Source organism: Camellia sinensis, chromosome 2, assembly GCF_055761805.1.
Source record: "Camellia sinensis isolate YWXY chromosome 2, ASM5576180v1, whole genome shotgun sequence".
In the NCBI taxonomy this organism is placed as follows: Eukaryota; Viridiplantae; Streptophyta; class Magnoliopsida; order Ericales; family Theaceae; genus Camellia; species Camellia sinensis.
The window spans coordinates 14709682-14737421 of record NC_138962.1 but is presented as its reverse complement, the minus strand read 5'-3'; the positions used below and the strand labels follow the sequence as shown (position 1 = coordinate 14737421).

Sequence of the window (27740 nt, the reverse complement as noted above, 5' to 3'; positions counted from 1 at the left end):
TGTAATGTTAAGTGAAGAGGCTAATAATTGAGCCTTGAGATCTTAACTCACAATTGCAAGGCTCCATTGAGCTCTTACCCCTAGCACACAGGGGACAATTATTGAAAACTTTTGTCAACATGTGTCCTCTAAGGTATATGTGAAGAAAGTATTTAATAAGTATAGTTAACTCCATTCGTATAGAAAATAACAAAAGTTTAAAAATTATTTAAGCTAAATAAATATTTTTTAAAATAAGAACAGAATACCTTTTTTTCTTTCTCTCTATTTTACTCATTCATCTTTTATTTTATTAATATCTTCTCACCATTGTTCAAATTCAATATGTTTTTTTGAGGTTCATAAAATAAAATTCGTCACTATCTCAAATGATTCGTTTAAAATTTTTCATCACTATAAATAACTTAAGCTTTTGATGTATCTTATCAATATATATATATATATATATATTTGGTTGACTTTCTAGATTTTTTTTAAAAAAATTATAAACTAGTTTGGTGAAGGGGAAAAAAAAAAATCAAACACTAATTATTTTCATATGATTTTTTCTTTTTTAAAATAAAAAATAATTTTTAAAAATTTAAAATTATATTTTTTATATTTAATTTTTCCAAGTTAATTTTTAATTTTAAAAAATAAATTTTAAAAATTTGACCAAACAAAAATATTTTACAGCTAAATTTCTTTCCATCAACACCATAAGGCCCCGTTTGTTTGAGGTTATAGAGAGGGGATTGAGATTGGTAGTGAGGAGGGGATTGAGAATGAGATATTTGTTTTGAGAGATAGGGAGGAGATTAGTAATCCCTTGGTATTAGTAAGGAGGAGGAAGGGGGATTGGTAAGGAGGATGTAAGATGGTATTAGAAAAATAGTAAGAGGATTAGAAACTATTTTATTTTTTATAAATTGGGATTTTTTTATAAATATAATGTTTAATTTTTTATATTTTTTTATTTATTTTATTATTTTATATTAAAATAATTTAACAATTCCTCATTATTAATCCCCTCACTATCAATTCTGTCACTAATAATTCTCTCACTATTAATCTCCTTACTATGAATCCCTTCCATTCTATCTCTGAAAATAGACGGGCCTAAAGGTTGGCAAGGCTCTCATCCTGAACCGCTAAAAATAAAGTGTCGGGATTTTTTTATAATTTTTTTTTATCACACTCATACTAATTAAGTTATGGAAAATGTCTCGTAACTCAAATTTTCTGGCTCAAAAGTGGCTCAAATGGCCAAAACGACGTCGTTTTGGCCATTTTTATGTTGTTCTGTACTCAAAACGACGTCGTTTTGGCCATTTGAACCACTTTTGAGCCACAAAATTTGAACTACATAACATTGTCGTTAAGTTATCTATGACATTATTTTGATCCATCAAAATAACAAGGGTACTTTTGTCCACATAAATAAAATTATATAGCTTTTCAAAAAAAAGATATTTAATTCCCATTTTTATTCTACATTTCCCGTGCAAGTAGAGAAGTTCAGTCATTTATTATTTTCTTCACACGTGTACATGTTAACAAAAACCATTATTTAAGGAGTTTTAGAAGTGTCGGTTATTATTTAAAGTGTTCTCAATTAACAAGCGAGCAGAAAATTTTATGATTCAGAAACACCAATCCCATTTTTTAAGTAATTATTGTTGGAAATTTTGATTTTATAAGATTTATTTTGGGCTAATTTTGAGTCTAAAATTGAGTATGTGTTAAATATTTTTTGGGATGGGTCCGAAGAGGTGACGTGTTTCTTGTCGCATAACAAGTCACACGGTGAAGGCGGTCAAAACTATTTATGGGTGAATGCGAACTTGACGTCGTTTTCGAATTCGTAGAATGGACATTTAAATAATCAAATGTGAGTTTCCTTGAAATAAGTTGTCCTACATTGAAACTTTCAGAAAACTTTTGTGGGTATATAAAGAGCATCTCCAACGGTGCATTTCTTTTTTCATCAAATCTGAGTAAAAAATGACTCATTTTACCAAATCTGATATCACTCGATCCAACGGTGAACTTTCATCAAATTTGCGCCGGGACAACCGGTTGGTCGACCGGTTAAGCGAAATTTTTTTTTTTTTTCTGAACTTTTTGAACCTTTTAGTGGTCGACCGGCTGGTCGACCGATAAGGCAAAAATTATTTATTTATTTTTTTTTTTTTACTGTTTGAACCTTTTCTTGGAACTGTTTGAACCTTTTGGTGGTCGACCGGTTGGTCAACCGGCCAGGCAACCGGTTGGTCAACCAGCCGGGCAACCGGCTGGTTGACCGGTTGGTCTCCCTCCAACGGTCACCAACAGTGTTTTGGTGAAATCAGTATTTCGTCGTCAGTTTGATAAATTTTTTGATGAAATCTCAATCTGATATTCATTTTGTGCAACCGTTGGAGCAGTGAACAGCAGCTTTTTCATCAAAATTTGAATTTGATATCAGTTTTGGTGAACCGTTGGAGATGGTCTAACTTGGGTTGGGCCCTAAGGGGCACCCCAAGTTTGTAGAAGGGAAGAGTTATGGACAATGTGAATCTTAGCTCAAACCACCACACACGCGTGCGTCGTCGCCGGCTGGCTGAGCCGTGCCGGGTGCGGTTGTGGGTGGGGTCGGTTCTAATATTAATTTTTGGACAAAATTTATTTGATTTTTTTTCCAGAAATTCTTAATGAAATTAAATTCCAATTTTGTACCAAAACTGAAATTAATTTTCTGTCCAAAATTTGCCTCATTCAGTCCGAATTCCCTACAGAATATGTCGAACAGATTCAAATAGTTTTTTGACCTGTTGGAACCCGAACAGATTCAAAATCTGGACAGTTTATTTAAGTTCAGCAGTCCCAACAATTATCTGTTTGAAATTCAAATTGTATTTGTTCGAAACAGTGCACCTGTTCCATATCTGTTCCAGTTTGAATTTAACATCTGTTCGGGTCTATAAAACCAGATCTGTTCCAGCATTTTTCTGTATCCAAAATTCTTTATTTTCCTTCTACTTTTGCTCTCTTGCATGATATAATCTTCATATTAATTTCACGAAAAATTCAGAGAGTAAGAACACAAGTTTGTGTTCACTGAACAAATTGTTTGGAGTGCTATTACAATTTGTGAAGATCATTGTATCCTAGGAGATAATTGTCACTTAACCGTAAGCACCGTAGCGGGGCTAATCTGTCTTAAGGACAAATTGTCTCACACTCGACTTGATCTTTTAAATATTCATTCAGTTCAGTAAAAAATAAATTTGGTACGTAATTTATTTTATTTGTTTGATTTGTTTCAATTTATTTATTGTACACAGAAGATTGTTCCAACAATCTTAAGACAGATTTGAATTATTCTTTTTATACAAAATTTTTCGTTTATTTTCTTTCTTCTTTCTTCTTCTTACAGAAATTATTTTCTGTAATTTTACAAAATAATATTCTGGTTGGAAAACAAATAGTAGTAATATATTGTTTGACAAATAGTAGTAATATAATGTGTATTTTCTTTGACAACTAGTAGTAGTATACTACTGTTATTAACAATTCAGAATATTTATTTGTGAAATTTTGTCAGAAATTAATTTTGGTTTTTAGAAATTATTTCTGAGTATTCATTAATTAAAATTCTGTTCCAGTATTTTAATTATTGAAGTGTTACAAAAATTTAATTTTCTGTGTGGAATTAATTTGATTAAATAAAATTTTATTTTATTTCCAAATTAATTGAAAATAAAAGTTACAATTATTGTTCTTTTATTTTTTAACAGAATTTAATTATGTGGCTTTGGTTTAAAATTTTCTGTGTAGTATAAAATTCTAATTCTAATTTTGTTTTATAAATTAGAATTCATGGCTATTGAAACTGGTCAAACTAATGCCCAAACAAGTACTAGTGTAGTGGCTGCAATTGCTCCAATCCCTCCTGTTGTGACTGTGCCAGTCAATTACGGTAAGAAGCTAGAGAAGTTTTCAGGAACTGATTTTAAAAGATGGCAACAGAAAATGTTGTTCTATCTAACAACTCTAAACCTGCTTGTTTTCTCCGTGAGAATGCTCCTACTCTAAACGAGGATGAAACTGACCGGCAAGTGGTTGCTGTAGTCAATGCCTGGAAACATGTTGATTTCTTTTGCTAGAACTACATCTTGAACAGACTTGACAACACATTATACAACGTCTATAGTCCTATCAATACAGCAAAGGAATTTTGGGAGTCTTTGGAGAAAAAGTACAAAACGGGAGATGCCGGCTCAAAGAAATTTGTGGTTGACAAGTTTCTGGACTTTGTAATGGTTGATTCTAAGACTGTGATCAACCAAGTTCAAGATCTCTAACTCATTCTGCATGACATTCACGCAAAAGGCATGTCTCTCAGTGAATATTTTCAAGTTGCTGCCTTAATTGAAAAATTACCACAAGGCTGGAAGGAATTCAAGAACTACCTCAAACACAAGCGCAAAGAAATGTCTTTGGAAGAATTAATTGTGCGTTTGAGGATTGAGGAAGACAACCACAATTCAAAGAAGCAGACTGGTAAGCATCTAATAGAGTCTAAGGCAAATGTAGTGGAACATGCTCCAAAAGTAAAGAAACAGAAGTTTTCAAGAGAAAGTTCATCACAAGGCTCTAAAGGGAGGGAAAATAAAAAGTACAAGTTTAATGGCAAATGTTACATCTATGACAAAGAGGGACATCAGGCCAAAGATTGCCATAGCACAGGCAAAAGTAAAATAAGAACAAGCAAGAAGCCTGCTCAAGCCCATATGACCGAAGTGGACAATATTTCCAATGGTGTAGATGACATAAATCTTTCTGCAGTTGTTTCCGAGGCAAACCTTGTCGGAAATCCTAAAGAATGGTGGGTGGACACTGGTGCTACCTGCCATATCTATGCCGATAAAAAGACGTTCACATCTTATTCTATCGTGGACAATGGTGAACAACTTTTGATGGGCAACTCTTCAACTTCTAAAGTTGAAGGACAAGGAAAGATTATTCTGAAGATGACATCTAGAAAAGAACTTACTCTCAACAATGTACTGCATGTACGGACATTCGCAAGAATTTTGTTTTCGGATCTTTGTTAAGTAAAAATGGGTTTATGCTAGTTTTTTAAAGTGACAAATTTTTACTTACTAAGAATGAGATGTATGTAGGAAAATGTTACATGTCTGATGGCCCTTTTAAGATGAATGTAATGACTGTTATACCCTCTGTTATTAATAAAAATACATCTTCTTCTTACTTGCTTGAGCCTTCAAATTTATGACATGGTAGATTTGGACATGTTAATTATGGATCTTTGCGTAGATTAATTAATATGGAATGTTTACCTAAATTTAACATTGATTCAAACCATAAATGTAAAATTTGCGTTGAGGCAAAATTATCCAAAATTCTTTTTCATTCAATTGAAAGAAGTACGGAACCACTTGAATTAATTCATAGTGACATTTGTGATTTTAAATCAATTCAAACTAGAGGTGAGAAAAAGTATTTTATCACTTTTATAGATGGCTATACTAGATATAGTTATGTTTATTTAATTCAAACAAAGGATGAAACTTTGGAAACTTTCATTCAATATAAGAATGAAGTTGAAAATCAACTTGGTAAGAAAATTAAGAAACTTAGAAGTGATAAAGGTGGTGAATATGAATCACCTTTTGGTAAATTTTATAAAGAACATGGAATAATTCATCAAACCACCGCTCCTTACTTACCTCAGCAAAATGGAATTGCTGAAAGGAAAAATAGGACTTTAAAAGAAATGATGAATGTCACGTTAATAAGTTCTGGATTATCTCAGAACTTGTGGGGGGAAGCAATTCTTTCTGCTAATTATATACTTAATAAAGTACCCGGAAGAAAGTGAATCAAACATCTTATGAAATGTAGCATGGGAGAGTACCATCCTACAAATACATAAAAGTGTGGGGGTGTTTGGCTAAAGTGGCTATTCTTAATCCTAAAAAAGCTAAGATAGGTCCTAAAACCATTGATTGCATTTTCATTGGTTATGCTAAGAATAGTAGTGCATATCGGTTTTTGATTCATAAATCAGAACATTCTAAAATGCATGTAAATACTATCATTGAATCTCGGAATACATCTTTCTTTGAACATGTGTTTCCGAATAAAACTGGACAAGAGACTAGTACTAACAAAAGATCTCATGATGCTATTACTAGTCAAGATCAAGAACATGATCAAGAACAAGAGCAAGAGATAGATCAAGATGAGGATGATGAACCTAGGCATAGTAAATGTGCTAGAACCTCAAAATCTTTTGCTCCATATTTTCTAACTATTTTGTTAGAAAATGAGCCTTTAACTTTTAAAGAAGTTATGTCCAGTCTTGAGGCTCCTTTATGGAAAGAAGCTGTCAATAGTGAAGTTGAATCCATCTTGCAAAATCACACTTGCAAATTAGTGGACTTACCACCAGGTTGTAAACCTCTTGGGTACAAGTGGATTTTCAAAAGAAAAATGAAAGCGGATGGATCAATTAACAAATACAAGGCAAAACTTGTGGTCAAAGGGTATAGACAAAAAGAAGGTCTTGATTACTTCGACACATACTCACCGGTTACTAGAATAACATGCATTAGGATGTTAATTGCTATTGCATTTTTGTATAATCTAGAAATTTATCAAATGGATGTGAAAACCGCTTTCTTAAATGGTGAGTTAGATGAAGAAATTTATATGGAACAACCAGAAAGCTTTTCTGTGCCAGGAAAAGAAAAAAAAATGTGTAAATTGGTTAAATCATTATATGGTTTAAAACAAGCGCCAAAGCAATGGCATGAGAAATTTGACAAGGCAATGATGTCAAATGGATTTAAAATTAATGAGTGTGACAAATGTATTTATATTAAAAACACAGACAAAGGTTATGTCATTGTATGTCTTTATGTGGATGATATGCTCATCATAGGTTGTAATAATGATATGATTAAAACTACTAAGAAAATGTTGAATAAACATTTTGAGATGAAGGACATGGGGATTACTGATGTAATACATGGTATGAAAATTATCAAAACATCAGAAAGTTATGCTTTGTCACAATCTCATTATATTGAGAAAATCCTTCACAAATTTAGTAAAGATGGTGATCATCTAGCTAGAACGCCTGTGGATGTTAATTTGTTTCTTTCTAAGAACATACAAGAAAGTATTTCTCAATTAGAATATGCCAAAATTATTGGAAGCTTAATGTACTTGATGAATTGTAATCACCCGTATATAGCTTATGCAGTAAGTAAATTAAGTAGATATACGAGTAATCTAGAAGTAGAACACTGGAAAGCAATTATAAAGGTTCTAAGATATCTCCGATTTACTTGTAACATTGGGCTAAATTATACTAGATATCCAGCAGTACTTGAAGGATACTATGATGCAAATTGGATATCGGATACTAGAGACCAAAGTCCACCAGTAGATATGTCTTTAATCTTGGTAGTGCGGCTATATCTTGGAAATCCTCCAAACAAACTTGCATAGCTAGGTCTACTATGGAATCAGAATTCATAATTCATAATTTTAGATAAAGCTGGAGAAGAAGCAGAATGATTTCGCCACTTCCTTGAAGATATTCCCAAGGCCAACACTGGTGCATGCTATTTGCATACATTGTGATAGTCAATCAACAATAGGCAGAGCACAGAGTCATATGTATAACGGTAACTCATGACACATTCGTCGTTGACATAACACCGTGAGACAACTACTCTCTAATGGAATTATTTCCATTGAATATGTGAAGTCTAGAGACAACATAACGGATCCAATAACCAAAGGGTTAGCAAGAGAGTTAGTTGAGAATTCATCGAGAGGAATGGGACTTAAGCCTATTAAATAAGAGTTACCACAACGGCAACCCAACCTAGTTGACTGGAGATCCCAAGATTTAGGTTCAAAGGGACAACCGAGTTGTGTATGACTTAGAAGGATCACTAGGGAGTCAAACTTCTACCCATTTCTATGATGAAATTATGATATCTGCAGCGTTTTAGGTTAAATACTTTTAATGATTCTTATATCTAGGTAAATCTAGTGGAGTATGGCAGGATACTCTTCATAAGAATCACCTATGTGAGTGTGAACTGTGCCGGTTCTATGAGATTTGTGAAGGGCTATAATTCTCTAGAGCACTCATGAAAGACCAGGTTGTTCAGGGCCAAAATGAACACAATAGTAAGAACTAAAATGTGTCTAGTAATATGCTGTGTGAGTTCTATTGCCTTCGTTTACACAAACGGCTGAATAGTTCAAGACATCATGTTTATTGGTTTGCTAATAAATCTGATAGTGTCTCACAAGGGAAGGTTCAAAGTCAAAAGTTACCTATTCTTTGCAGAATATTTTCAATTTCTGTACTCTTTGTAATTAGATCATGTTGTTGCATTTTCTCTCCATCAAATTCCATTCATGTGGGGGATTGTTGGAAAATTTAGTTTTATAAGGCTTATTTTGGGCTAACTTTGAGCCCAAAATTGAGTGAGTCCCAAATGTCTTTTGGGGTGGGTCTGAAGAGGTGACGTGTTCCTTGCCGCATGACAAGTCACACGGTGAAAACGGTACGTCAAAACCATTTATAGGTGAATGGGAACTTGACTTCGTTTTCGAGTTCGTGGAATGGACATTTAAAGAATTAAATGTGAGTTTTCTTGAAATAGATTGTCCCACATTAAAACTTTAAAAGAGCTTCTGTGGGTATATAAACTCTTGGTGTACTAACCTGGGTTGGGCCCCCAAGGGGCACCACAAGTTTGTAGAAATGAGGAGTTATGGACAGTGTGAACCTTAGCTCAAACCATCACAGAAGCACGCTGCCGCCGTCCGTTCAACCGGCCGGCCGAGCCGAACAGTGCCAGGCGAGGGCGCGGGTGTGGGTTGTGGGTCGGGTCGGTTCTAATATTAATTTTTTGGATAAAATTTATTTGAATTTTTTTCAGAAATTCTTAATGAAATTAAATTCCAATTTTGTGCCAAAATTGGAATTAATTTTCTGTCGAAAATTTGACTTTTTTAGTCTGAATTCCCTACAGAATTTTCCGAACAGATTCAAACAGTTTTCTGACCTGTTGGAACCCGAACAGATTCAAAATCTGGACAGTTTATTTAACTGTAGCAGTTCCAGCAATTATTTGTTTGAAATTCAAACTATATCTGTTCAAAACAGTGCACTTGTTCCATATCTGTTCCAATTTGAATTGAACACCTGTTCGGGTCTATAAAACCAAATCTGTTCCAGCATTTTTTTGAATCCAAAATTCTTCATTTTTCTTCTACTTTTGCTCTATTGCATGATATAATCTTCATATTAATTTTAGGAAAAAAATCAAAGAGTAAAAACACAGGTTTTTGTTCGCCGAACAAATTATTTGGAGTGCTACTACAATTTGTGAATATCATTGTATTCTGAGAGATAGACGTCACTTAACCGTAAGTACCGTAGTGGGGCGAATCTGTCTTAAGGACAAATTGTCACATACTCGACTTGATCTTTTAAATATTCATTCGGTTCGGTAAAAAATAAATTTGGTACGTAATTTATTTTATTTGTTTGATTTGTTTCAATTTATTTATTGTACACAAAAGATTATTCCAACAATTATAAGATAATGAATAACTTTAGTATATTTTGTAATTTATTATTTGTCGAAGCACAACGGTGGCAATTCCAGATGACACATAAATTAGTGGCTTAATGAAGGCCAACAAGAAGAATACAAAAATAAGAGTGCACATTCGGGGTTGAACAAAGCATTCATTTGTATATTAAAGTACAAAGGAAGAAAGATTGTTAACTCATATGAGTATAGTTGACAGCACAAACATGAGGTAGCTGTTCCAAAGCTCTAGTTACAACTTGAATAACACAACAGCAAAAAAACAAAAAAAACAAATAAAGCATATAACAAAATTTCTTAGTTGAAAGATATATAGAAAAGCTTGTTATGTTTGAGTCCACGACAGCTGATCTTCATCAGATATCAGTCGTTCTTTTCTGTGAGTTTAATATGAACCCCATCTACAAAGTCCAAAATGGGTCTTCGAACGATTTTTCCTCCCCTAATTTTTGTCCAACTGTTTTTCAAAAGAAAAATATAAATTAAGTTAAAACCAACCAACTAAACAAACATTGACTACTCTTTTGTTGACAAACTCGAGAAAACACAGGAAAAAAGAAAGAAAAAATTACTTATACTTGGTGACCAATACATGGAGAAAAGTGCAGACAAACGCCCTAGCGTAATCTGCACCTGCGCATTGTCTCACCCCTCCTCCAAATGGCATAAAATTCTTTGATATAACACTTGGATCAAGGTCCTATACATCATCCAATAATTAAGGAGCAAAATTAGTACTTGTCAATGGCTTCTTTTAATGATCAAATCTCACTATTAAACATTAGATTAAAACAACTAATAAGTAAAAATTTACAACACTCTCAAGTCATCCCTTCGTGGAGACAAAAAAGGAAAGAAAATTGTATAAGCTCAAGATATAAATCGGCATGCACCTTCCAGCGTGATGGATTGAATTTAACTGGATCCTTAAAGGCTTCTGGGTTCAATTGATGAGCAGAAGTAACAATCAAAATGTTCCAGCCAGCTGGAACTGTATATCCTGTTGAGTTTTTAACCAATAGACATTTCAATTTCAATTATTTGTAGGTCATATTTTGATGAAGCTGATTAGTGGCATTGTGATACAATTATAGTCCTTACCATTGAATTTGATATCTTTTGTTACTTTTCTCAACAGTCCTGGTGCTACATTTCCCAACCTTAGAACTTCATTCACAACCTGCAATTTTATAATAACAAGACATACACATCATTTGTAAAGTAGAGATAAAAATTCTAATTAATTATTCCTTTACTGGTAAAAGACAAAACAGATTGGGATGATCATATAAACGTACACTTATGCCATGTTTGATTTCACAAGACTAATAGTGAAGTATTAATAATCCTATTAGATTAGTGTGGTATTAATTATCCAATTGGATTAATAGGAGAAATTATCCTCTTGTCCATTGTTTGATTTGCATGGGATAAGAAACTTATAAATGTAGGATTACAACTATATTTATTTTATTTTCCAATCTTACCCTCCATCAATGTTTCTTCATAATTTTTACTTTATCAAAATTTCTTCATAAATGTGATTTTGAAAAAAATTATAAATAAATAAATAAAAGAAAAATTAAAATACAAAATACAAAGGCCATGTTTGGTTTGTTTTTTAATTTTTTTTTAAAAAAATATCTAAACAAATTTGATAAAATAAATATAAAAAAATATTTTAAAATTTATAAAAATTATTTTTGGCCTTCTAAAATATAAAATTATATAGATTTAATAATAAGTGTTTTAATTTTTTTTTTAAAATTTCTTTCACCAAATTAATTTTAAAACAAGTTCATAAAAACCAAACCAAACATGACCACCACCAACCCACCCACCCACACAAAATGGTAATTAAACACATGCAAACATGGCCTAAAAGTACACATGCAAAATTATGTTTGAACATAGATTTGTCTAAACACAGATTATGTTTGATTCACCCATCAAGACCACACGTAACAGATTATGTTTTTTGTTTTTTTGATCCACCAATCAACTCAAGTTCAATATTAAACTAAGAAAAACAATGTTCACAATAGTTTGTAGAACAGTGATGTGCGTAAGCTAGAAATATAGCATCTCCAATATCTTCTACACAACTAAATTCCCACATTATCAAATACTATTATATATTCTATTGTGTCGAATAAACCACTATCCCCAACATGTGTACTCATACGTGCCCTCCCAACAAAAGACATACCCACTCTAATTTGTCAGCATCGGAGAGACTGAAAAAGAAGTCAACTCGCTAAGCATCTTTGACAATGAGAGAACCTGCTGTCAACCTTTGAGTTGATGTAAGGGGGAGCTTCAGAAGTTCAGCATTGACACTCCTCCTAGCTTGGGATAAGTCATGTTGATATCCAATCCTTTTAACAATCTCACCCAATCTAGTGTCCGTTTTGTCCAAAAAAGAGCCAAGTGTCTCTGTCATTGTAGCAATATTACTTGCGATTCCTTCAGTAGTCCTCGCTCTTTTTGTTCCTCCCTTGCTAAAGGTAGAAGAGTTGGATGCATTTCCATTTGTAGACATTGAACACTCGAAGTCAGCAACATTGAATTGCTTAGCTGGAGAACCATCACCCTTCTCCCCCATGGCTTCCTCCACAACAATTGCTTCAACTGCATCTGCAGGATCTTCCGCTAACTCACCAGTGGCTCTGTCTTTGCCAAAGAGAACAAGCCAATCTTCATAATATGGAAATGACTTGTTTCGCATAGAACTCGCACTTGGTTGTCTCTACACAAGTTCAAAAGAAAGAAAGGACATTCAAGTATGCTAAATGAGATAAAATTGAAATGAAGATGAATAAGATATCTAGTAATTATGATGAGATGAACACTAAAAAATAGAAGAAAAAAACTTACCCAAACAAAGTTTTCCCAAACATCATCACTGTCAACAAGAACCATCTTCTCAGTGTCATTCCATCCAAACCCGCTAAGCTTAGTCATTTCATACAAAAGGCCATAGTGTTTCCTCCAAATTTTTATCTTTGACTCAATGTGAGGACAAGCACGAAGGTCACTTCCAGGAAAAGCCATGATAATTCTCTTCTCAAGTTCGCCATAAAACCCCGACTTAAATTGCCCATTGTCAACCTTCCATTTAGGATTATTACACAAATCTCTCATTGCACTTATGAGAAACAACTTCTCCCTCTTCGTCCAAATCCTACGACTCCCAATTGAACCAGCATCTGCCTTCCCCTTACTTTTCTTTCGAGAATGACTGGTAGCAACACTATCCATGCCTATAATAATGATGTACAACACATATTATTGATTTAATAGCTCATTCTAATATACAAAATACAAGTATGGAAGACAAGGTAAAAATATGATTGAAAATTGTGCATGAACTATATATATATATAAAATAGCACTCTTGATATTAAACAACTACTCAATCTACCTAAAATATAGATATTATTATGCAATCATGAAAGCAATAAATGGTTCTCCATGAAATAAAGATTAAAACAAATAAAATTGATTAGCTTGAAAAATAAATCCATCTCAACTACGTAAGATTCTCATTACATATTTTTCAATTATGAAAATAGACAAGATTCTCATCATTACAAATAAAATATTTAAATAAACTATCTCAACTACGGAGGATTTCCAACAACTCCTCTATTTGCTTGCCATTCATTAAACATTATGTTTGCCAATGTATCCCTCCAATCACTCCATTGATTTGATGGTTCTACTGTATTGATGAACTCTTCTCCTAAATCAGGTTGAGGTATAGGAGTGTTATTTAACTCGAACTCAAATGGATCCACTGGCATTTCACGTCTGATGAGGTTGTGGAGAAGGCAACATGCAGTAATAATACGACCCTGGGTCTTGATTGGGTAGTACGAAGCAGTTCTTAGTATTGCCCACCTAATCTTGAGTAACCCAAAACACCTTTCAATAACGTTACGAGCAGCAGAGTACTTCATGTTGAAGAACTCCTCAGGATTCACTGGGATACCCCCTTCTCTCCATGTAGAGAGGTGATAGCGTTGCCCTCTATACGGCGCTAAGAAACCCTCTCCATTAGTGTAACCCGCATCTACAAGATAGTAGAAACCTGAAAACAAGTATGGGTTTCATATGTATAAGTACTTTAAAAATTGGGCAATTAAGATTACATCAATTAACTATATAGATTCTTACCCGTCGGCACCTTCAAACCATTTGGTCTATTCACAGCATCTCTAAGTACCCTAGAATCTGAAGCTGACCCTTCCCATCCAGACAACACATAAATGAATTGCATGTCTTGGGAACAAACACCCAAGACATTAGTAGCAATTTCACCCTTCCGTGTTCTATATCTTGGCTTATCTATTGCAAGAACACGAACCCTAACATAAGTTCCATCTAGAGCTCCAAGACAATTCTACCAAAGATCAAAATAAAATAAGGTTATTCATTTTAAATATGTTAGTGTTTGCCTAAAATCTAAATGAAATTAAACTATGTAATACCTGAAAACACCTCCATCTATCATCTGTGCAATTTGCAGTTATTGGCTCTGGTGTCTTAAGTAAGACACCTTGTAAGCGTAAAATAGCCTTCAGGACATCGTTAAAATACTGACTAACTGTTTGCCCAGACCGCATGAAATTGAACTTGATGTTGCGATTCTTATAGTCGTGTGCAATCACATTTAAGAACATTGCAACTTTCTCCTCTAAGAGGACATATTTGGAATCAGATAATCCCACGCTTCGAACAAGTGTACAAAAACACATGAAGGTATGCCTATTCACTCGGAGTTGTTCATGACAATCAATATCGCTATCCTTCACCAATCTATTCAAATAGTCTAATTGTGCTTGGAAGGGATGTGGTGATCTTTTAATATCCAACCTAGATTGGTACCTCTCCAAGGCAACTTGTAGTACAATAATGTACACACCACATACATAGTTAATAGATGACACAACTTCTTGGAGTGCTACAAATGCTTCAAATAGGTCCATCGTACTGTCCGAGCATTCATTATTGTCCATCTACAAATGCTTCAACTAACACATCAGATCTAGTTAATGTAAGAGATTAGAACTACATGTATTTCTGATGGGTACTGAAAGAGTTCCCAAAAGATTGCATTAATTCAAATCTAAACACATTCAATATGATTACAATTTTTTTCTTATGCAAAGATTTTTTACCACACAAGTCCAGTATCACCACAACCACTAGGCATAATCAATGGCCAGCACTTTGCCATGAACTGGAAGAGATTACCCTAATATGTTGTATGCAATCATTCAATGAAATGGCCAGAGTGAGTCAAAACAACAAAAAATCAGTAATGTACTGCTGTTTGTGTTTGTGTTAGAGTTAGCCATTGTCTTTCTCTTCCAGAGCTGAAGAAGTGAAGCTTCTATAAACTCTCATTAAGTTCTCTATGTTGTGAATATTTTTGTATGTCTATATATACACGAACTACCTTCTATGGTAAAGTGGCTCTCTGCATATCTCAAGAAAAGGAATGTTTTGAATTTAATTACATTCACAATTTTCTCTGCAAAATTGGTAATCACATCAAATTTGACCTGAACAACGGGATGGGGATTTTGAAGGGATAAAAGTGTACCAATGGATGCCCACAGCCAATATGCCCAAAATGTGGGCAAAGATGACCTAATTCCCAGAGTAAAGAGCAACCATTGGAGCAAGGACAAAAATCACCCAGGATGATTCCATTGCTGTGGTGCACGAGTCTCTCTCTCTCTCTCAACAAATCAATTCCGAGGTCCCATAAATATATACCTATTGTGTGAAATAATGTACTGAATTTTATCAATGTGAACTTGCCAGAGCACCTCTGTGGAGAACTGAAATATTAAAATTATGTTATTGGTTTTAGTTAATGGTTTTGGTTTTAGTTAATGTATTAATAGCCTGAAATTATTACTTTTACATCAATACTTTTTTGATCCTTATTTTACTGTCATATAATGCTAAGGAGAAAATGTGACAGGACTGAAGCTGATATATTAAGCAACAAATATATCCGAGCCAAGCTTAACCAACTCGAGTTCACCTCCGTTTGAGCTCAGCTTTAATAATCTAGTTTGAAAGTTAGGCTTGAGTTTGGTTTATAAACATTTTCATGCTGAGTTTCAGTGAGGTGCAGACTTTTGAGCTTGATCTGTTCATGAACTATTGATTCATTTGCTGATCTAATTATATACTTGGGAAAAAAGCATTCATTATGAAGTGGAATTGTTTTAGAAGTCCAAATTTGGTTACTAGCAATCATGTTATTTTGAAGAGTTGAAGGTGATCCTATACATGATGCAGTAGATACCACAATGCTAATAAAAACGTAGTAGAAGTTATTTAAAAGCTATCCAAAACTACAAAATGCTTTCAGATACTATATTTTCTACCTTTTCTTCTTCTTTCTTTTTTTCTTTCTTTTTGTGGGCCTGAATATGTAGTCCAAAGACATATTATGGAAGAAATTTTCTTCAAAAGTAGCAACACTAATAATCACTGCTTGTAGAACTTACTAAATGATTGATTGCTTGGATGCAAGCTATGAAATCATGTACAGTTACAGTAAAATTTGTCTGTACAAAGCAAAATCATCGATTATGAAACATGTGGACCTTTTTTTTTATATTTTATTTTATGTGCATAATGTAGACTTTTATTTGATTTTGGGCTTTATTGAGCAATGTCTGCTGAAGAGTTGGTCTTCAAATCTATGAATGGAAGCTGGGGAATGATGTTCAAATCTATGAATGTTTAGTACATGTCAACTCTCAATCAAAAGTGAATTTGAACATTTTTACTTGCTACAAGAAGAACATTCACAAATATCCACCTTAACAATGATCTACTTACTCCTTTTTTTTCCTCACCAGTAAGCATTTAATGGATCACAACAATTTTCATAAGCATGTTCCAATTGTTTATGATGAGTTCTCACTTGAACATAGAATCAAACACATGGTGGGCAGAATTTTAACAATCGAATCAAACAGAGATCTAGTATATAATATACCAAAACCATCAAAACATTGTTACAACTACATAGATCTATGTATATATACAAATACATCTCATAAATTCTGACAATGATGATTTATCATAAATTTTGAACCAAACATGTAAAATTAATTGTTGAAATAGATAAAAATCTGGAAAAATAAATGGCGAAGATGATAATCTCACCGGTAATGAGAGTTTTTCAGTGCTGACGGTGAATTTTCCGGCGAACGAAGGTTGAAATCGGCACACCGAGATGGAGATCTTCACGAAGGTGGAGATCCTTCACGAAGGTGGAGATCTCTCAGCAAAGTTGTTGAGTCTTTGCTGGATAGAAATGATATGATTTGGCTTACATTTCTGCGTATATAGTGAGGGTAAAAAAGTCTTTTTACTTTATTTCCCAATTCAGGATATATAATCCCACCCCTACCCCATTACTAATAATCCAACAAATTTGTTGGATTAATTATCCATTGGATTAATAATCCTAAACCAAATTATTAAAAACAACATAGGATAGTTGGGCCCACGGATTAATAATCCACAAGCGCGCTGCCGCCGTCCGTTCAACCGGCCGGCCGAGCCGAACAGTGCCAAGCGGGGGCGCGGGTGTGGGTTGTGGGTCGGGTCGGTTCTAATATTAATTTTTTGGATAAAATTTATTTGAATTTTTTTCAAAAATTCTTAATGAAATTAAATTCCAATTTTGTGCCAAAATTGGAATTAATTTTTTGTCGAAAATTTGACTTTTTTAGTCTGAATTCCCTACAGAATTTTCCGAACAAATTCAAACAGTTTTCTGACCTGTTGGAACCCGAACAGATTCAAAATCTGGACAGTTTATTTAATTGTAGCAGTTCCAGCAATTATTTGTTTGAGATTCAAACTATATCTGTTCAAAACAGTGCACTTGTTCCATATCTGTTCCAATTTGAATTGAACACCTGTTCGGGTCTATAAAACCAAATCTGTTCCAGCATTTTTTTGAATCCAAAATTCTTCATTTTCCTTCTACTTTTGCTCTATTGCATGATATAATCTTCATATTAATTTTAGGAAAAAAATCAGAGAGTAAGAACACAGGTTTTTGTTCGCCGAACAAATTATTTGGAGTGCTACTACAATTTGTGAATGTCATTGTATTCTGAGAGATAGACGTCACTTAACCGTAAGTACCGTAGTGGGGCGAATCTGTCTTAAGGACAAATTGTCACATACTCGACTTGATCTTTTAAATATTCATTCGGTTCGGTAAAAAATAAATTTGGTACGTAATTTATTTTATTTGTTTGATTTGTTTCAATTTATTTATTGTACACAAAAGATTATTCCAACAATTATAAGATAATGAATAACTTTAGTATATTTTGTAATTTATTATTTGTCGAAGCACAACTGTGGCAATTCCAGATGACACATAAATTAGTGGCTCAATGACGGCCAACAAGAAGAATACAAAAATAAGAGTGCACATTCGGGGTTGAACAAAGCATTCATTTGTATATTAAAGTACAAAGGAAGAAAGATTGTTAACTCATATGAGTATAGTTGACAGCACAAACATGAGGTAGCTGTTCCAAAGCTCTAGTTACAACTTGAATAACACAACAGCAAAAAAACAAAAAAAACAAATAAAGCATATAACAAAATTTCTTAGTTGAAAGATATATAGAAAAGCTTGTTATGTTTGAGTCCACGGCAGCTGATCTTCATTAGATATCAGTCGTTCTTTTCTGTGAGTTTAATATGAACCCCATCTACAAAGTCCAAAATGGGTCTTCGAACGATTTTTCCTCCCCTAATTTTTGTCCAACTGTTTTTCAAAAGAAAAATATAAATTAAGTTAAAACCAACCAACTAAACAAACATTGACTACTCTTTTGTTGACAAACTCGAGAAAACACAGGAAAAAAGAAAGAAAAAATTACCTATACTTGGTGACCAATACATGGAGAAAAGTGCAGACAAACGCCCTAGCGTAATCTGCACCTGCGCATTGTCTCACCCCTCCTCCAAATGGCATAAAATTCTTTGATATAACACTTGGATCAAGGTCCTATACATCATCCAATAATTAAGGAGCAAAATTAGTACTTGTCAATGGCTTCTTTTAATGATCAAATCTCACTATTAAACATTAGATTAAAACAACTAATAAGTAAAAATTTACAACACTCTCAAGTCATCCCTTCGTGGAGACAAAAAAGGAAAGAAAATTGTATAAGCTCAAGATATGAATCGGCATGCACCTTCCAGCGTGATGGATTGAATTTAACTGGATCCTTAAAGGCTTCTGGGTTCAATTGATGAGCAGAAGTAACAATCAAAATGTTCCAGCCAGCTGGAACTGTATTTCCTGTTGAGTTTTTAACCAATAGACATTTCAATTTCAATTATTTGTAGGTCATATTTTGATGAAGCTGATTAGTGGCATTGTGATACAATTATAGTCCTTACCATTGAATTTGATATCTTTTGTTACTTTTCTCAACAGTCCTGGTGCTACATTTCCCAACCTTAGAACTTCATTCACAACCTGCAATTTTATAATAACAAGACATACACATCATTAGTAAAGTAGAGATAAAAATTCTAATTAATTATTCCTTTACTGGTAAAAGACAAAAACGTACACTTAGTGTAAAAGTCATTGATTTATATTCTTCCCAGGAGAGTGGAGAATCTGGATTTGCTCTGTTTTTAATGATTGTCTCGTTTTCAACCTGACAAAATTGAATGATCGCTAATTAATGTCATAATTATATATGCAGAAGAGTAGTCTTTCATTGTTCAACCAAGACTGAAAAACCGATCAACATTTGTTAGTTAATTAAATTGTAGGTTTGCGAACGTACTGTTAGCTCCTCTAATATTGAAGGATACTCTGAGAGAAACTTCAAAGTCAATAGTATAACCGAAGAGATTGGCTCAAAGTTTCCAAATAAAACTCCAAACATCAAATTGGATAGGAATTCGGCCGTCAAGAACTTCTCAGTTTTCATGTCTTCCATTGCTTTGTCAAGGAAGTCTCCTCTAAACTTGTTATCGGAATCGATTCTCTGTTGTACGATATCCTTCAACATGCTTAATAATTCCTTGCGGTCCTAAATACCAAAAAAAAAAAAAAAAATTGGCAACTATATCAGTATATACATATATCTTCAAGAACAAGTTTAGTTTTTTTGTTTTTTAGGTGAGTAATTACCTTGACGCATTGGTGGAAAGTAGTGCCAGGAATGTCCAAAGGAAGGGACAATAGACCATGCAATAAACTGGAAAACTTGTCACTAAGACGCATCTCTGATGATTTTTCCCAATCATAGCCATACAATTGCTTCAAGGTGAAATCAAAAATCATCTGCAATGTCCGAACAAAGACATATACATGTTATCAGCAAACACCAGAAAGTACAAAGATAAATAATGAAGCAGAGATGAAATTAATTAGTTGGGAGAATTTTGTTTTGACGTACACAAGTAGCATCATGCTTGACATCAACAATTGGCTTGGTGGACCAATTACGAAGAGTTTTCTGAATGAGTTGCTCAACTTGTGGTAGCAAATTTACTCTGATGCCCTCAACTCCAAAGTGTGTCAAAGTTATGCTTCTAATGTACTTCTGAACAGAGCCTACTGCAAATATGGGCAACATGCTCGAAAACGTGTCCAAATACCACAATTCTACGGATTTCCCTTCTTCTGTAATGATGTAATGATTGAATTTCGGGTCGGTTGTTATAACAACCTGTTTACCGGCAACATTAGTTCGGAACACCGATCCATATCTGCACCCACAACATATAATCAAAAAAAAAAAAAAAACAAATTATTACACTTAAATTATAAAACTGGTTTGGCAAATTATATATACCTCTGAACTCGCTTAGAAATGAAGGGATGGAGTTCTAAAGATCGGTTGGGAATAAGAAGCTGAATGGTCTCTCCGATGAGAGGGAATCCCATGGAACCAGGGGGAAGAACACCATTTTCACATTTGGGGTTCCTCCATTTGCGAACCCAGTGAGTCATGAATATGGTAGCCAATGCCACCACAACCGTGCTCAATGCTACTCCGATAGACAACATGTTTTTGAATTGTTGATGCGCAAAGGAGAAGAAAAGGGTCGAAATAAATATATCCCGAGTGCTCTTCTTCTTTTTGTTGGAAGTTGTATGTAGAATGATCGTCAATTTATAGTTTTAGCATGGATGGATGGAACTAGTCAACGGGTACACAAGTACCAACCTATAATTGCATGTGTCACTCCCATTAATTTATTCAAAATTAAATAAATGGATTTCGTGGAGCTAGCTCTTGCTTAGTAGAGTAAATAAAATAGTTTACAAATAAATTCTTTTATAAAGGAAAAAAATCAAAAATATATGATAATGATATTTTTATAATTATGAATCAAATTTTATATTTTTTATTTAAAATAAAGAATTATAATAAGTCATACTTTATGATAATATTACCAACTAATGAGAAATATGTCATACTATGGCAATACAACTAAATGATTGAATTAGTGGGAGAAAAATATCAGCTCACTCTTATTTGCGATATATTTTATTAGGGTTCGGATGGTCTCCACTTTAGATCTGTGATAATCTGGTTTAATTCAGTCCAATAAACTCACTTTTGGGCAGTTTTTTGATAATCAGAAACATTCACATTTTAAAATTTATTGAGTATATTATTATTGTAAAAAATCATGTCGATCGGATAACGAATACTATGTATTTGGATCACTTTTGTTTAGAAAAAAATGGACAGTCAAAAAATTAGTAGTTCATAAAAAAGTAATCCAAAAAAATAGTATCCGTTATCCAATTGACATAATTTTTTACAAGAATAATGTACTCAACAAATCTTAAAATATGAACAGTTTAAATTATTAAAAAATGACCAAAAATGAGTTTAATAGATCAGGCTGAACTCACCAATTTAGATGGTGAAATGGAGGTAAGCCAGGCATGTTATTAATGAATTGGCAGGGTGGCAGGTTGGACTTGATATTAATTGGAGTTTAGTGAGTTTGTTTTATTGAGTCTTTCGCCAGCCATTTGAATGGTCAGACAAGGAGAGTCAAAATTGACAACAAAAAAACTATATTAAATATAGTGGGAGATGAACTAGGAAAGGAAGGAAATTACGGAAGCGAGATTGAACGATAGTTTGGATGATTGGGAATGTAATAGATTCCGTATTCGTATTACATGATCAACTATTATGTAAAATTTAAGTTAATAAATTTTAAATCTAAATTAAGAAAGTAGCTTTGTGAAGCTTGAAATTTATAATGATGTGGTGTATAGGTTATTAATTTTGAATTTTAATAGTGTCTTGTAATATTATAAAATAAAATGAAGAAGATCAAATTCATTTATAGTTCTTCTTTTTTCTTTTATTTATTATTACGGAAGTGTTGGAAATTTCATCCGAACTTCTCAATACATGTAATTGTCACATTTCGCATTTATAAAGTAATTACCAAATATAGATTTTGGGAGAAGTTAGGAATGGAACTCAAATTTTTTCACCTGAGAAGAGCCCCACAACTTTTGATTCACACATTAAAATAGTAAATTATACTTTATACCTCTACATTTTATACCAAATTTCGCTTTGGTCTTTACATATAAAATCATGACAATCAATCCCCTATACTATTGGTCAAATCTTACTTTGGTCTCTACATATGAAATCATGACAGTCAACTCTATATATTTGTGGTCAAATCCCATTTTGGTTGTTATACAATAGGGCTGAGCAAGGAATCCGTGAAATCCGTAATCCGATCCAGTCCAGTCCAATCCGATAGGTTTGGATTGGTTTTTTGAATCCACGGTTCGGTTTCGGATTGAAGAATTAAAAATCCGTAGTCCACGGATTGGTTCCGGATTGAACCCCACGGTTCCGGATTGGAACCGATCCGGACCGTATACAAATAGTCTATATTTTTATTATACATCATCTCCTATAGTATCTTCTCTTATTCTATATAAAATTTAAACTCAAACCTAAAACCGTATAATATCTTATTTTATTACTTTTGTTTGTATTTTCTTATGGTTGTTTAAATTCAAGAACAGTATGTCACTATTATAGAAAAACATGTTGCTATTATGGAACTGATATAGCGCTATGTTTATATTTTTATGAAATTAAAGTGTTATATATATATATATATTTTTTTTTTTGTTATTTAATTATGTGAATCCGTGGTCCTAAACCGATCCAATCCGTATTTAAATGGATTGGTTCGGATTGGTTCCATGATTTAAACGGATTGGATTGGTTCCAATTTTTCAGGAACCGTAAATAACGGATTGGTCCTGGTTTTACCCCAATCCGGTCCAATCCGGATCATGCTCACCCCTATTATACAAGTGTCAACAGAATGCAGTCATATAACAAATATATGACTACGAAAAGATGATAAGAGAGAAAAATCATCCTCATTTTCCACCAATATACACTTTGTCTTAAAATTTACATCAAATTATGACTGTATTAAGCTAAAATAAAGCATATATTGTGAATGATTAAGAAGATGAACTATAATTTTGCATCAATTGGAATCACTTAATTTTGTTTTTCACAGTAACACACTTTTCTATCTATTCTTTTTCTTCACAGATAGACAAGTGTAAGAGTAACTTTTTGATTTCAAAAGCTCTATTTTCTTACATTTTCGTTTCAATTTTCAATATACGAACATATGTATATTTTATTATATAACTCTCACGTGATAAGCATGTATGTGTTGGTGGGAAAAAGGGATAATTTTCCTCTCGAACCTTTATTTTGTAGTCATATTCTTGTCACATAAGAGGATTCTATTTAAGATTTAAATAATGGAGTAACAGAATAGGGACAGTGATACTTGTGTAGAGACCAAAGTTAGATTTGACCAAAAGTGCAGGGAGTTGACTGTTACAATTTTATAGGGACCAAAATAGGATTTGACCAGAAGTGCCGAATGTTGATTGTCATGATTTCATATCTAGGGCTAAAGTTGAATTCGGTGCAAAGTATAAGGGTGCAAAGTATAATTTTTCCTTAAAATAGTAGTCTCTAAATACAAATCAAAAAATTTGTTGGACACCAAAAATTTGATAATTTTTTTCATAACATTACAGTCCTAAGTCAAATTATCAATAAGGATAAAAATCTTTAAATTCATTTCTGTTTGCATCTATTCTCAGTCATTATCTTCTTCCCTTGCGAACACACACTACAACATATAAGAGTTTTAAAAATCATATGTTTTGATTTCTAAAAATGAAAATTTTGTTACAAATGATATTTAGGGATCAATTTCTATTATTATGAGGATAATCACTAAAAGATCGTTTCGAAAAGTCAAAAACAAGACTTTTAGCGACAAAATTTTAAAAATGTCACTAATAAATAGACTTTTAAGACAAAATAATTTGATCTCAAAATGATTTATTTTTTGAGACAAAAAATTTGGTCCCAAAAGAATAACAATTCATCACTAATGTTTAATTTTCGTTGCTAAAAATATAATAACGATATTTTTTGTAACAAAAATATTTAGTTCATAAAAAATAATTTTACCCTTAAATTTTGATTTCTAAAATTTTAATTTCTTTTAGTGAGGGTCACCATCACCTCCAAGAGGCACCCAACCCCTCCACACGGAATTGGTTGAGGTGTTAAGAAAATAAGAATAAAAATCAAATTTGAGAATAGAGTTTCCAATAATATTTTTAGGATGCATTTAGATGCTCCACATTAAAATTGATGTAGCACAAATATTAAAAATTACAGATCTGCCCATCATATATTTTTTTAAAAAATTATTTAATAATTCTACCCGCCAAGTTTGACCACTTGGTGGTGGCTTCAAAAGTCATATTTTAATACTCAATGATAGTTTTTTTTTTCTTTTTAAAAAAAAAAAAAAAAAACAATTGAACAAGCAGTTTTGATCTCAAGATTACCATCCAATGATCAATTCATAAAAAATCAAGGAAAGCTTGAATATTAGTGTTGAAGAACTAACACGAGAATATATTATAAACATATACACAGAAGACAATCATACAATATTATCTGCTGCATCAAATGTTGTAAGTTGGAAATTTCATAAAACAATTTAAACAACGTTAAATAATATGCAAATATATGCACACTTTGACTTAATAGAAGAACCACTCGGTATTTTAAGTTTGTAGTCCGCCTTATTACATTGACTTAAGCCATCTCTAAATATTAAATTTGTGAAGCGATTTGCGGGGGAAAAAAATTTGTAACATATTTACCAATAAAATAGAATAATGACAAAGGAACCAAATTTTTTCATAAATTCTTTCTCTTGTCTTTTCTTTTCTCTACACAAATTTGTGGAGGGATGCATTTTGATAGGAAATAGGCATTTTGATGATGCATGCATTTTGATAGGAAATAGGCATTTTGATGCTGCATGCATTCTCTTGTCAACTAATGATGCATGCATTTTGATAGGAAATAGGCTAAATTTGGTTTTTTTTCTTCACTTTTGTCTCAGGTATACTCAATTTTATACTCGTTTAATGAAAAAAAAATTCATTAAATGTACTATAGCCAATGCCAGCAAAAATCAAATGAGTAGTAATTCATTTGGCCGAAATTAAATGCCAAAACATTAAGTAAAATGGAGTTATTTAAGGAGATGATGTGGAAGTGTCTACCTTGCACATTCAATTCAACTCGGTAACATGTGAAGGTAATAAAAGAGATGAGAGGCAAGAAAATATACTTGGGCAGAGACTTCACCCACGAAAGCCACTCAATTCTTGATGGCTTACAAAGATAATGTGGGACAAATCTAACACTCCCCTTTATATGAAGCTCGGTAGCACTTGGGGCGAAGCTTAACCCATTGGAGATCAACCAATTCTTAACTCTAATATCATGTTAAAACATCAAACTCAAAGTATATTAACTAGGTTTGGCTGGCTTAGAGAGACGATGTAGGAAAAATCAAACACTTCCCCATATATGAAGCCTGATAGACTACGTAGGTGACAAAAAAATAGATTTATGTGGAGACTTGACTCACTAGAGACCACTCAAGCCCTGACTTACCATATTAAAATTTTTTAACCAAAAAAACTAATTGGGTGAATGGAGTAGCCTCTAGAGTAAGTGAACCCAAAGGACGTTAAATTATTTTTCCTTGTGACGGAGGATTAAGACTACATTGGGCACTTAACCCTAGTATGAAAAGGGTAATAATTTAGTAGTGTGAGTGTTGGTTTCCAACCTCATAACCAAATAAAGAATTTAGTTGGAGAGCATGTGGCAAAATAGATTGAACCAAGCACCTGCGCACAAGAAAATGAGAATACCGCGGTGGCTCGTTCACTTTGGGGCACTCTAACGATCAAGTTAGTCACTTATCTCTCAAAGATATCGGTACAAAATAACACTAGTTTAGAACATACCTTAGACCCATGGAGTGCCCTCTTTATATAATGATTAGTGTCTAACTTCCCATAGAAGTCTTACTTCATGGGGCTCTATCCTTTATAAGGATAACACAACTCACACTATTCAGATTAAGATTCCCTCAAAAATCTCATCTCTGCCCAAATAGGTAGCTTGATGTCATTTAAAACTCTTGTCCTTTATCCAAATATCCCGAATTCCGATATGATTGCACTTCGGCAACCACTTTGGCCACGTGGACAGCCTTAAAAATATGTCCCTACAAGTAGTTGTGCCGCATCATGTCTCATTGTTCATGTGTTAATCCACATTTGTTAACTAGATAAAAGTAAAGAAATAAAGATAAATTATACTAGTAGTCCATATATTTTGCCCTTTATGTTATTTTGGTCCCTCCATTTTTACTTGACACAATTTTGACCTTTAATTTTAAATTTTGTGTCAATTTAGTCAAATTGATAATGTCATTAATAATTTTAACTGAAAATAATTACTGAATTAGTTGAGGTTAATTCACTGAGATTAGTAAATTTATAATTTTACTCTAAAAAATATCACATGCCATTACTATGGATATTTTTCATAAAAAAACAAAAAAAAAAATGCTAAGAGCTATAATCAATTGAATCAAATTAAAACAAACTCATAAATTCATTATTAAAATCGAGCCAATTGAAAACACAAGTACCAAAATGACATAGGGACTAAAGTACAGAAACTACTGTCGCAATTTATCCGAGAAATAATCTTGATATGTTTTACGATTTTTCATTTGTAAGAAGCACTATGTAAATAATATCATATGACAATTTGAGGCTCTTAATAATTTTTTGTACAAAAGTCTACATGATTTTACATACTTCTATTTAATTATTTAGAGCATCTTCACTTGAATGGTCATTAGGGGTTGCAAAATTGAGTTGGCAATAAGCATGTCTTGAGCAATGTCAAATTTGGCATAGTCAAAGAAGATGTCAAATTTCTTTTATTTTTATTATTTTAATGGTAAAGACACTATAAATTAGTTTTTAAAAAATTAAAGTTAAAACAAAACAATAAAAGAGCATATAATATAATTTCCAAAGGAGACGCTTTGCCCAAGGAAAATTTAATTGCTGAATGAAGGCATATTAAAGGAAAATGTCTCGTAGCTTAAATTTTGAAGTACAGAGGCGCAAAAAGATTATTAATTGATAGAGCTTAGTTGACAGCATAAACATGAGGTTGTTGATATTTTTTTATAATAATATAAAAAATATATATATATAAAATAAAATAAATAGAAATAACAAAATAAAATTTTATTAAAAGGATGAAATACAAAATAAATGACATAACTAAAAACACATAAATGAATTAGATTACATTACTAATAGAACAAATTATTAACATAGCTAACTAAAAATTAGAACTCATTTGTAAACTAAATATTAAAAAATTTAAGAACAAATAATAAGAAAAGAAGCAAACTGAAGACTGCACTAGACAGTTTTCTTAAAACAGATCCACTGCCTCCCGATGGATGTTGGAGGTATGCTGGCGTCTGTCTCCGAAGATACGATGGTCGAAACCAGCTAATACAGAAGTACCTTCTAAATAGTTTCGGCGAACTTGACAATGGACG

At 32.8% G+C, this 27740-nt stretch overlaps 2 protein-coding genes across 3 annotated transcripts; both read right to left on the bottom strand.

Annotated features, from left to right (window-relative positions):
- Window positions 1-9752: 9752 nt before the first annotated feature.
- LOC145819852 (cucurbitadienol 11-hydroxylase-like) lies at window positions 9753-20979 on the bottom strand. 2 transcript variants are annotated; one of them, XM_082913768.1, is made up of 9 exons: window positions 20525-20977; window positions 20126-20438; window positions 19858-20010; window positions 19508-19756; window positions 19286-19375; window positions 19110-19188; window positions 10529-10635; window positions 10208-10335; window positions 9753-10092 (listed from the first exon to the last, which is right to left on the bottom strand). In XM_082913768.1, exons 1-9 carry the CDS (start codon window positions 20737-20739, stop codon window positions 9999-10001), a joined length of 1428 nt encoding a protein of 475 aa, XP_082769894.1. In that variant the 5' UTR covers window positions 20740-20977; the 3' UTR covers window positions 9753-9998. The 2 variants fall into 2 exon arrangements, with proteins under 2 accessions (XP_082769894.1, XP_082769893.1); XM_082913767.1 differs by lacking the exons at window positions 9753-10092; window positions 10208-10335; window positions 10529-10635 and adding exons at window positions 18133-18465; window positions 18581-18708; window positions 18902-19008 and having other exon boundaries at window positions 20525-20979.
- Window positions 11551-12985, bottom strand: LOC145819853 (uncharacterized). Its single transcript, XM_082913769.1, has 2 exons — window positions 12513-12985; window positions 11551-12384 (listed from the first exon to the last, which is right to left on the bottom strand). Exons 1-2 carry the CDS (start codon window positions 12894-12896, stop codon window positions 11893-11895), a joined length of 876 nt encoding a protein of 291 aa, XP_082769895.1. The 5' UTR covers window positions 12897-12985; the 3' UTR covers window positions 11551-11892.
- Window positions 20980-27740: the final 6761 nt, after the last annotated feature.